The sequence below is a fragment of the Salmo salar genome, chromosome 05 (assembly GCF_965601325.2).
Source record: "Salmo salar chromosome 05, fSalSal1, whole genome shotgun sequence".
Classification (NCBI taxonomy): Eukaryota; Metazoa; Chordata; class Actinopteri; order Salmoniformes; family Salmonidae; genus Salmo; species Salmo salar.
This window is the reverse complement of record NC_138295.1, coordinates 78602942-78614931: the sequence shown is the minus strand read 5'-3', so window position 1 is coordinate 78614931 and position 11990 is coordinate 78602942. Positions and strand designations below refer to the sequence as shown.

General features: G+C 49.0%; 1 protein-coding gene across 3 annotated transcripts in view; it reads left to right on the top strand.

The window, feature by feature from the left end:
- The window catches only part of LOC106605988 (disintegrin and metalloproteinase domain-containing protein 22), a 116200-nt gene that overhangs the window by 92289 nt on the left and 11921 nt on the right, over positions 1–11990 (top strand). For all 3 annotated transcript variants that reach the window (XM_082975612.1, XM_045718976.2, XM_045718978.2), the window contains 15 exons: positions 68–137; positions 453–529; positions 1245–1319; positions 1454–1525; positions 2616–2782; positions 5219–5303; positions 5426–5516; positions 5719–5770; positions 9075–9174; positions 9384–9455; positions 9568–9660; positions 10950–11081; positions 11171–11234; positions 11363–11468; positions 11634–11753. In XM_082975612.1, the coding sequence (XP_082831738.1) occupies positions 68–137; positions 453–529; positions 1245–1319; positions 1454–1525; positions 2616–2782; positions 5219–5303; positions 5426–5516; positions 5719–5770; positions 9075–9174; positions 9384–9455; positions 9568–9660; positions 10950–11081; positions 11171–11234; positions 11363–11468; positions 11634–11753 (1376 nt within the window). The remainder of the gene's footprint in view (positions 1–67; positions 138–452; positions 530–1244; positions 1320–1453; positions 1526–2615; positions 2783–5218; positions 5304–5425; positions 5517–5718; positions 5771–9074; positions 9175–9383; positions 9456–9567; positions 9661–10949; positions 11082–11170; positions 11235–11362; positions 11469–11633; positions 11754–11990) is intronic.

Genomic DNA, 11990 nt, shown 5'->3' with positions numbered 1-11990 from the left:
ATATATACAAAAAAAGAGAGAAAATAATGAATAATGACCCTCCACCTTTCTTTCTAATGTCTTGCAGGGTGATGTCCAGATCCACATGATCTATAAATCAGCAGGACAAGAGGCAGCAGCTTACTTCCTTCCTAATGGTAAGGTATCTGCTGTAAGAGTTATGGGGATGGATTCAATTAAACAAACTATTGGAAAACTGATAAATGAAATAAATATTGCAAAACTGTTAGTTTTGGCCACGCAATCTGATTGGTTACCATGAGTTGCAGCTGAACCAATATCCAGTATCAGAGCCTTAGGCCTACCTGAAACACATAAGCCTGAGTAAACATAATATAGAACTGCATAGCTTGGTTACTGTTAGATGTGGAGAATGTTATAGTGAATGTTATGACCCTATACGCTAACAAACAATAATACACTAACCCTCCTTTGTTTTTGTTTTTCCCCAGTTGACATCCCAGAGCCTCCTTTCCCCAGCCCTCCATTTCCTGGGTCAAAGGTCGTCCACCGGAGGAAGAAGAGACAGGTGAGTGAGAACTGTGGAATGCCCCAGGTTTTCTTCCAACTATCCTTATGGTCACAGTTATGGATGAGTCATAATTTACTGTAACTGGGGAAGGAATGCTGAGAAAGGACTCATCTTGAGTTCAGTCGTGTGTGTGTGTGTTTGAGAGCGTGTGTGTGTGTTCTATATAATCGTGCATGCTTATGTGTGTCTGTATGAGTGTGTTGGAGATAATGAAATAATGCTCTGCGTGTTCTTCACGTTGTTGACTTTGCATTCTGTATGTTAATTCACTGAGGTAGAAATGAAGGTGATTTCCTTGTCACCCCTCTCATCCTCTTCTTATAAAATATTCACCATGTGAGTGAAGGTTGTTCTCTGTGGCTCCTCATCCTCCACTGCCTGCAGACAGACAAACTGGTGTGGATGTGTCTGTATCTCTCTCTCTCTCTCTCTCTCTCTCTCTCTCTGTTCTCTTGCTTTTTTCTCTCTTTCTTCCCTGAGAGCAATATAGACGGGGTTTACAGGAAAGCACAGACAGACCTGATGCGGTTGAAACATTCCGTCATCCCAGCATCATTCTTCCTGTTTCTATGATGGGTTTTGGTAGAAACAGTCATCATACAAGTATAATGTTTTTACAGTAAGAGAGAGAGTTTTAATGCGTGTGTGTGTGTGTGTGTGTGTGTATGTTAGATCCATGAAGCTTACAGTCTGCTATGTGTTGCTCTCGTAGGCCCCGCGGGTTGGAGGCAGTGTGGACGAGGAGACCAAGTACATCGAGCTGATGGTGATCAACGACCATCTGATGGTGAGAGCAGTCTGTCTGTGTGTGTTTATGATTGTGTGTGTGTGCTCTTTCTTTCACTGATGTTACCCCCAATAAAGAAGCTAGGATTTCAGGTATAAGGCTGACTATCTCTCTCTCTCTCTCTCTCTCTCCAGTATAAAAAGCATCGTCTCTCTGTTGGTCAGACGAATAACTACGCTAAGTCTGTGGTCAATATGGCTGATATGGTAAGTTACCTAAACATCATCTTTTTGGTATTGGATATTTTGTCAGCGAGCAGTGGCTATCTGGCCTCCATGAGCTACATGAGCCTAGAGACAGTAGACTCATCTGGTCTTTATAATCTCGACCGATCAAGGGCGGAATCTTCAGTGTCACCGTCTGCAACGATAACTGGTCTCCTCAGCCCCGTCTGTCTGCTGTGCTGCTGAAATCTGATAGGCCCGTTGCAGAGGAACAGGGTCACATTTGAAAGCTGATAGGCTGGTGGAAAAGGTTCATATCTGTTTGCGTGCCCTTGAGATTTAGTGATGACACAAAAAGGATGCTATATAGGGAATGGTGTGTGTTGGATAGATGTTTTGTTTTAAGAATAGAACTGAGTGTCCCTGTCCACTGTGCATTGTTGATTTAATGGAATGTTCTTGGCTTACTGTGCAACCACAAACAGACAAGCAGACAGGCCTAAATACAGACAACAGTGACCCTTCCTGTACCCTCCCTCTCCTCAGTCCATCCCTCGCTCCTCTCTGTGCACCTGAGCCTAAAAACAAACAACAATCATCCCCTCCCTTCCTCTCCTCCATCAATCCTCTCCTTTCTCCCCTCTCCATCTCTGTCCATGTGAGACTACTGCTGGAATTCAGCTAAATCAATCCGTCTTTACAGGTGTCCTTTCCTCCCTCCCCTCACCGTCTCCACTGTTTATCTGGGCAGTCAAACAGGTTGTTTAATCGATTTTCATCCTATTCAGGCAAACATGTTCTCTCACTGTGCCACTCGTCCCCATTGTGTCCTTTGAAGAGACTATTAGCCTCTGTTGATTCTGTCTGGCCACGGAGCAGTGTTCTCATAAACTGCTCAGATTAGAATCACAAACACTAGCATTATTTGTTGTTATCCCCCCAGACATAAGTCTGTTTGGAATGGATGTTTTCATTAGATCTCAGTCAGCTTTCAAAGTCATTTAGGTCATTGAAGTAGTTTGAGGAAATGTTTTGATGTCAGTCAACTCTCAAGAGACAGACAGCACCGTATTTCCTGCAGCTGTTCTGTTGGTCTGATGTTTGGTGTTCTGATGTTACCCTCCCTTCCCAGATCTTCAAGGAGCAGCTCAACACCCGCATCGTGCTGGTTGCCATGGAGACGTGGGCGGCTGACAACCGGTTCAACATCGACGATGACCCCATGGTGACCTTGAGGGAGTTCATGAAGTACAGACGAGATTTCATCAAGGAGAAGTGTGACTCCGTGCATCTTTTCTCGTAAGCCTGTCTGTCTCTGTGTGGGGTGGAGGAGAGGGGGTGGTATGGGTTCTGTCTGTCTCTGTGTGGGGTGGAGGAGAGGGGTTGGTATGGGTTCTGTCTGTCTCTGTGTGGGGTGGAGGAGAGGTGGTATGGGTTCTGTCTGTCTCTGTGTGGGGTGGAGGAGAGGTGGTATGGGTTCTGTCTGTCTCTGTGTGGGGTGGAGGAGAGGGTTGGTATGGGTTCTGTCTGTCTCTGTGTGGGGTGGAGGAGAGGTGGTATGGGTTCTGTCTGTCTCTGTGTGGGGTGGAGGAGAGGGGTTGGTATGGGTTCTGTCTGTCTCTGTGTGGGGTGGAGGAGAGGTGGTATGGGTTCTGTCTGTCTCTGTTTGGGGTGGGGGAGAGGGGGTGGTATGGGTTCTGTCTGTCTCTGTGTGGGGTGGAGGAGAGGGGGTGGTATGGGTTCTGTCTGTCTCTGTGTGGGGTGGAGGAGAGGGGTTGGTATGGGTTCTGTCTGTCTCTGTTTGGGGTGGGGGAGAGGGGGTTAGGGGTTCTGTCTGTCTCTGTGTGGGGTGGAGGAGAGGGGGTGGTATGGGTTCTGTCTGTCTCTGTGTGGGGTGGAGGAGAGGAGGTGGTATGGGTTCTGTCTGTCTCTGTTTGGGGTGGGGGAGAGGGGGTTAGGGGTTCTGTCTGTCTCTGTGTGGGGTGGGGGAGAGGGGGTGGTATGGGTTCTGTCTGTCTCTGTGTGGGGTGGGGGAGAGGGGGTGGTATGGGTTCTGTCTGTCTCTGTGTGGGGTGGAGGAGAGGGGGTGGTATGGGTCTGTCTGTCTCTGTGTGGGGTGGAGGAGAGGGGGGGGTATGGGTTCTGTCTGTCTCTGTGTGGGGTGGAGGAGAGGTGGTATGGGTTCTGTCTGTCTCTGTTTGGGGTGGGGGAGAGGGGTGGTATGGGTTCTGTCTGTCTCTGTGTGGGGTGGAGGAGAGGGGGTGGTATGGGTTCTGTCTGTCTCTGTGTGGGGTGGACGAGAGGGGTTGGTATGGGTTCTGTCTGTCTCTGTGTGGGGTGGGGGAGAGGGGGTGGTATGGGTTCTGTCTGTCTCTGTGTGGGGTGGAGGAGAGGAGGTGGTATGGGTTCTGTCTGTCTCTGTTTGGGGTGGGGGAGAGCGGGGTTAGGGGTTCTGTCTGTCTCTGTGTGGGGTGGAGGAGAGGGGGTGGTATGGGTTCTGTCTGTCTCTGTGTGGGGTGGAGGAGAGGAGGTGGTATGGGTTCTGTCTGTCTCTGTTTGGGGTGGGGGAGAGGGGGTTAGGGGTTCTGTCTGTCTCTGTGTGGGGTGGAGGAGAGGGGGTTAGGGGTTCTGTCTGTCTCTGTGTGGGGTGGGGGAGAGGGGGTTAGGGGTTCTGTCTGTCTCTGTGTGGGGTGGAGGAGAGGGGGTTAGGGGTTCTGTCTGTCTCTGTGTGGGGTGGAGGAGAGGGTGTGGTATGGGTTCTGTCTGTCTCTGTGTGTGGTGGGGGAGAGGGGGTGGTATGGGTTCTGTCTGTCTCTGTGTGGGGTGGAGGAGAGGGGGTGGTATGGGTTCTGTCTGTCTCTGTGTGGGGTGGAGGAGAGGGGGTGGTATGGGTTCTGTGTCTCTGTTTGGGGTGGAGGAGAGGGGGTGGTATGGGTTCTGTCTGTCTCTGTGTGGGGTGGGGGAGAGGGGGTGGTATGGGTTCTGTCTGTCTCTGTGTGGGGTGGAGGAGAGGGGGTGGTATGGGTTCAGTCTATCTCTGTGTGGGGTGGAGGAGAGGGGGTGGTATGGGTTCTGTCTGTCTCTGTGTGGGGTGGAGGAGAGGGGGTGGTATGGGTTCAGTCTGTCTCTGTGTGGGGTGGGGGAGAGGGGGTGGTATGGGTTCTGTCTGTCTCTGTGTGGGGTGGAGGAGAGGGGGTGGTATGGGTTCTGTCTGTCTCTGTGTGGGGTGGAGGAGAGGGGGTGGTATGGGTTCTGTCTGTCTCTGTGTGGGGTGGGGGAGAGGGGGTGGTATGGGTTCTGTCTGTCTCTGTGTGGGGTGGGGGAGAGGGGGTGGTATGGGTTCTGTCTGTCTCTGTGTGTGGGGGGGAGGGGTGGTATGGGTTCTGTCTGTCTCTGTGTGGGGTGGAGGAGAGGGGGTGGTAGGGGTTCTGTCTGTCTCTGTGTGGGGTGGGGGAGAGGGGGTGGTATGGGTTCTGTCTGTCTCTGTGTGGGGTGGGGGAGAGGGAGTGGTATGGGTTCTGTCTGTCTCTGTGTGTGTGGGGGGGGGGGGGGGGGGGGTCTGATGCATTTTAGTCACTTCAAACCATGCTTCCTGTCAGACTGATTTGTAATAGACTGTCATAGCCCCAAATTAAAAAGTTAACATTGTCTGTTGGTGACATCCTTATTTGACGGGACAAAAAAGTCTGGGAACCTCTGGTTTAGAGATTTAATCACTTCCTCTCTTTTTACCAGAGGGAACCGGTTCCATAGCAGCTGGGGAGGAGCTTCCTACATGGGAGGAGTCTGTTCTCTTACTAAAGGAGGAGGAGTCAATGAGGTAGGCCCCGCTTCAGGATGAAAATGGACCTTGATCAGCATCTCTTTTAGGCCCAATTTAAGAACTTATTCTCTCTCTCTATTCTCTCTCTTTCTTTCTTTTCTCCTCCTTTCCTCTGTCAGTATGGCAAGACAGATGAGATGGCTATAACCCTGGCCCAGTCTCTGGGACAAAACATTGGCATCTTCTCTGACAAGAAGAGGATCCTCAACGGTACAATCCTGTACACACATACACACATACACACACACACACACACACACACACACACACACACACACACACACACACACACACACACACACACACACACACACACACACACACACACACACACACACACACACACACACACACACGCACTGGCCACACACACACTGGCCACACAGAGACATGTATGTTGTGTGTTCCACAGGCGAGTGCAAGTGTGATGACCGTTGGTCTGGCTGCATCATGGATGATGTTGGGTAAGTTTCCTCTAAAGTACTTTGTTTCCCAAACAACCCGTCGCACACTGCCACGGCAACAGATCCCATCTCCCGCGGCAATGCCGACATTCCAAACGTGTGTTCCCTCTGTGCGCCTCTGTGTCGCTGTGATGTCTTTGTGCGTTAGTCTCTTAGAGAAGAGGGTTGTCACTATCTGACCATGTTAGAAAGGATGGAAGTACTGCACTTTTAACCACTAACCCTAACTCACCATAACCTTACCCCTAACTCTCATCCTTAAACCTAACCCTCAACCTTAAACCTAACCCTAACCCTGAACCTAACCTTAACTCCGACTAAGAACTAATATCTCATATATTTATTCATCAGTTCTGATGATAATGCCCCCTTTGTCCATCTTAGCCTGGCCAGAAAGTGACTACCGAGAAAAATAGTCAGTCTGACTTAGTTGGACATTTAGACAGAGGAGATCATCTGAATTAGGACAAATAATACATTCACAGTGATTATCTCGTTAGTGTTGACTCAGGGTTAACAATGTCTGGAGCATTAGAAAATACTTTAGACTGCGTTGTAGTTCAGGAAATATTCCACTAGATGGCAGTAGAGGCTGTTGTTTACTCCAGACATCAGTAACTTCAGGCACTGGACTGTTTGGCCAGGGATTCATATTAGTAATACTATCTGTGAGTGATTGGTCATTTCCTGAACTGCCACGTGGAGTTCCACCAATCACATTCTATATTCTGAATAATATGTTATACCTCTCTCAGTTAACTGTGGAGCTCTTGTACTGTCCTTGTCAGCCAAATGTTTACCGTTCATTGTGTGTTTCTGTGTGTACACGCTTGCTGCTTTGCAGCTTGTGTGTGTATCTATATGGATGCAACTGTGTGTGTGTGTGTGTGTGTGTGTGTGTGTGTGTGTGTGTGTGTGTGTGTGTGTGTGTGTGTGTGTGTGTGTGTGTGTGTGTGTGTGTGTGTGTGTTAGTATGGAGGATGTGTGTCTTTACCCCTCTTCTTTAATACCTCTTGCGTTTCCCCTCAATCCCAAATGGGACAGCAGGTGAGCAGATGCTTGGCTGGAACGCTGCTCGTGCAGTTTGAACCAATTGGCTGCCTGGAAGGGTTGTCAGTCATCTCAACCTTTCCCATTCCATCCAATAGCATTACGGCCTCTGTGGCTCGACGTCCCGCCGTAGCTTCGTCTTCTTCTTCTTCAGATGATGATGATGATGATGATGCAGTGTAAAGAAATACAGCTCTGTGGTCTGATCTCAGCTGTATTTATTTATGTTCACTATGTACATATATTTTTCAGATATATTTTCATATATATTTTCAGTTTTGGGCTGATGTCACTCGCTGAGCACTTTTGGAGCAACGGATTGTACTACTATTATACTCATAAGGGATCCCTTTTCCCCTTAAAGCTTTGACAATGAGCCCTACCCATCATGTCTTGTCCATCTAACCGATTGATACAGTCTGCAATGTCATTCCCGTACGAGACCAATATGATTTATCTCCATTAATACTGTACTCAACAGCACTGACCCCTCTTCGGATTCTATCATTGATATTGTTACCTGACTTTAGCAACCTCTCCGTGAGGTCAGCATGTCACATGTCAAAGGTCAGAAGTTATTGTTTACCCTTTCCCCAGCACATGGCTCTTACCCAGACTCCCTCTCTCTAAGCAGAGGTCAATGGTATTTCAGACACTCGTATTCAATGAGCAAGTATCAGTCACGCCCATTGATGGACTTTTTATTTTCTCTTCTCAGCGCCTGCATGTCTGTTCCTATGAACTAATACTGACCGTTTACTGTGTGGTGGTTCTCTCCTTCAAAAGGGTTGGGGTTCTATCTGGGTTCCTTAATTAGTGTGTGTGTGTGTGTGTGTGTGTGTGTGTGTGTGTGTGTGTGTGTGTGTGTGTGTGTGTGTGTGTGTGTGTGTGTGTGTGTGTGTGTGTGTGTGTGTGGAGAACAATTGGGTTGTTATCCAGCCTGGGGGAGCCATAACGCACTGGATGAATGAGAGACTTGTGTTTGTATCACACTGGGTTCTGCTGTGTTAGGTTCTTCATTACTGAGGATTTTACTATGTTGAGGCTATGTTGGGGCCACCGCCCCACAAATGGGAAATGTTCTTTATCAGTCATCATACACTATCCCCTCTTCATTTAGAGTGTTTAGTGAGAGAGAAGAAGAGACTGAGAGAAACATAGAAAGAAGTAAGGGAGGGTTGATGTATATCTATATTGCCAGTGATTCATTGGAGGTCTCTCTCTCTCTCTCTCTCTCTCTCTCTCTCTCTCTATCCCTCTCTCTGTTATTGTGAGCCTTTGTTTGATTCCTAATCGGTATGACTCACTACTATTGTAAATGCTACAATAATCCACACTCAACTTAGCCCCTTGACTTCCACCATTTATTTTCTCTGGGAAAGCTCCTGTTGGGCCCAGGATTTGCTGCATTGTGTTTACAGCACTAGCTCCCATTAGCCACTCACTAGCATTACTACTCAAAGCGGATACATACTTGCTGTATCATTTAGCAACAGTGCTATTGGGAGACAGGACAATAGCATCTGAGGCTAAGCCCTGATTGCAGGAATGCAGAGCAGCAAGGGGTCAACACTAACAATGACAGACTAACAACAGAAAGACCCCTGATTGAGTGTCAATTGCTTACTAGCAAACCAGGTGCTATTGATTGCTTCAGGGCAAAGGTGGTCTGCAGAAATTGATTAATTTCAAGTCAATCAATTTCTGCAACAAAAGACACCTTTGTCCTTAAGCTATCAATGGGACCTGATTTCTGCCACCACACATCACTGATTGTGCATAGGTTATGATTCACAACCAGAAGGAACAACAATAACAATAATGTGACAAATATTATTTCCTCTACACACCATCAGTCAATACTAATCTTGTATGCCAATGCCATACAACTACTATCCCTATTCTTTGACCCTGACTTTGACTGTGGTCCCCAACAGATAAAAGGTGTGGGTGTGTTTGTGTTATTCTATAGATGGTGGGCTGTAAGGGATTGGATTGAGCTGAAATGGAACCAACTCTTAGAATCAGTCAGAAATGTTAGTCAGTCTGGTTGAACACGTTTTGTGGTGAATGTTTCCTTCCTGTTCATATACGGAAGTTTGTAAGTATATACCACACTACTGGCCTTCTCTCTGTAAGGACAAGGCTAAAGCAACACGAGTGGCACAGTGTGTCTCAGAGGGATGTGTGTTGTTGTTGACGTGCTGCAGTTGTTTCCAGTGTAACTGCGTGACTCTGTGGTTGTGTTGAACAGCTTCTACCTGCCCAAGAGGTTCTCCAACTGCAACGTGGAGGAGTACCACACCTTCCTCAACAGTGGTGGTGGAGCCTGTCTCTTCAACAAACCCCTAAAGGTACACACGCACAACACACACGCACAACACACACACACAACACACACACACCCCTGGAGGGGATAATGAAGAAATTAACTTCAAAGCTTATAAAGCACTTTTCTTAAATTTCACCCAATGCACTTAGATAAACCTAACCACTCTCTTTCTCTCTCTCCTCTCTACTCTCTTTCACTCCCCCCCCCCCCCCCCGCTCTCTGTGACTCCAGCTGGTTGACCCTCCAGAGTGTGGGAATGGTTTGGTGGAACCAGGGGAGGAGTGTGACTGTGGCAGCCCAGCGGTGAGTAGCTGAGAGTGGACAGACATCGGCCCTAGTCCTCTGGTCCTGGAGAATCTACAGGGAACCTTGATTCATATGCGTTTGTTTATATGTGTTTGTGTTCCGTCACTAGGAGTGCGAGAGGGAGGGAGAGAAGTGCTGTCAGAAGTGTACACTCACGCAAGGCTCAAAGTGTAGCGACGGACTCTGCTGTAACAACTGTCAGGTACAGGACACTATGCATTTTCACAACACGCATATATGCACATATGCATAATCAATCAATCAAATGTATTTATAAAGCCCTTTTTACATCAGCAAATGTCACCAAGTGCTGTACAGAAACCCAGCCTAAAACCCAAACGGCAAGCAATGCAGTTGTAGAAGAACGGTGGCTTGGAAAAACTCCCTAGAAAGGCAGGAACCTAGAGAGGAACCAGGCTCTGAGGGGGTGCCAGTCCTCTTCTGACTGTGCTGGGTGGAGAGGAACCAGGCTCTGAGGGGGTGCCAGTCCTCTTCTGACTGTGCCAGGTGGAGAGGAACCAGGCTCTGAGGGGGTGCCAGTCCTCTTCTGGCTGTGCCCGGTGGAGAGGAACCAGGCTCTGAGGGGGTGCCAGTCCTCTTCTGGCTGTGCCAGGTGGAGAGGAACCAGGCTCTGAGGGGGTGCCAGTCCTCTTCTGGCTGTGCCAGGTGGAGAGGAACCAGGCTCTGAGGGGGTGCCAGTCCTCTTCTGGCTGTGCTGGGTGGAGAGGAACCAGGCTCTGAGGGGGTGCCAGTCCTCTTCTGGCTGTACCCGGTGGAGAGGAACCAGGCTCTGAGGGGGTGCCAGTCCTCTTCTGGCTGTGCCCAGTGGAGAGGAACCAGGCTCTGAGGGGGGTGCCAGTCCTCTTCTGGCTGTGCCAGGTGGAGAGGAACCAGGCTCTGAGGGTGTGCCAGTCCTCTTCTGACTGTGCCGGGTGGAGAGGAACCAGGCTCTGAGGGGGTGCCAGTCCCCCTCTGGCTGTGCCGGGTGGAGAGGAACCAGGCTCTGAGGGGGTGCCAGTCCTCTTCTGGCTGTACCCGGTGGAGAGGAACCAGGCTTTGAGGGGGTGCCAGTCCTCTTCTGGCTGTGCCCGGTGGAGAGGAACCAGGCTCTGAGGGGGTGCCAGTCCTCTTCTGACTGTGCCAGGTGGAGAGGAACCAGGCTCTGAGGGGGTGCCAGTCCTCTTCTGGCTGTGCCCAGTGGAGAGGAACCAGGCTCTGAGGGGGTGCCAGTCCTCTTCTGGCTGTGCCCGGTGGAGAGGAACCAGGCTCTGAGGGGGTGCCAGTCCTCTTCTGGCTGTGCCGGGTGGAGATTATAAGAGTGCATGGCCATTAAGACCAGATTGTTCTTCAAGATGTTTTAACGTTCATAGCTGACCAGCAGGGTCAAATAATAATTACAGTGGTTAGTCTGTGCAACAGGTCAGTACCTCAGGAGTAAATGTCATACACCCACTGACATGCTTTGACCTGTGTTGTGTTGTGTGTGGGCAGATGGAGTTTATGGGCGTGGTGTGTAGGGAGGCAGTGAATGACTGTGATATTCCAGAGAACTGCACTGGTAACTCCAGCCAGTGTCCCCCGAGCGTACACAAGATGGACGGCTACTCATGTGAAAAGGAACAGGTAAGAGATATGAAGAATAATCAGAGTGGACCAGTTGGTGTGTACAGGTGTGTGTTTGTGTTTGAAGTGTACCATTCCTCTGTGTCCAGGGTCGTTGCTTCAATGGGAGGTGCAAGACCAAAGACAGACAGTGCAAGTACCTGTGGGGAGAGAGTGAGTAACATAACTGTTTTTGATTCAATCACTGATGAAAAGGTTTTTCTGTCAACCTCAATGACATTCAATGCAGGGTTATTTATGTAGGTTGTGACATCATCCCTGTTCATTGTTTGATTTTTCAGAGGCGACCGCTGCTGACAAGTTCTGTTATGAGAAGTTGAATATCGAGGGGACAGAGAAGGGGAACTGTGGGAAGGACAAAGACACATGGGTCCAATGCAACAAGCAGTAAGGACACTTGTTTGTGTCACAGTTCTGTTGTGCTTGAATACAATGACATGCCATCGCACTGTACTTTTATCCTTGAACATAACATGTGTCCAGCAAAGTTTAGGTAAGTAATGGAACCTGAACTTAGAGAGAAGGTTCATCACTACTTCCTGTGTGTTTCAGAGACGTGCATTGTGGGTACCTGCTATGTTCCAACATATCGCCGGCCCCCCGACTAGGAGAGTTGCAGGGGGGACTGACGTCCTTCTCTGTTGCACAGCACAGCGCCTCGCTGGACTGCAGGTATACACACACACACACACACACACACACACACACACACACACACACACACACACACACACACACACACACACACACACACCACTCAGCCCAGTGTGACTCAGTCAGAGGTCATCAGACTCTGATTCATTCAGCGCATTATGGTTCTCCTTGGGTTGCTAAGGAATTACAGTCCATTCATAGATATTTACACACGCTGATTGATAAAGCGACCTCCTTATATTGACGTCACTAAAC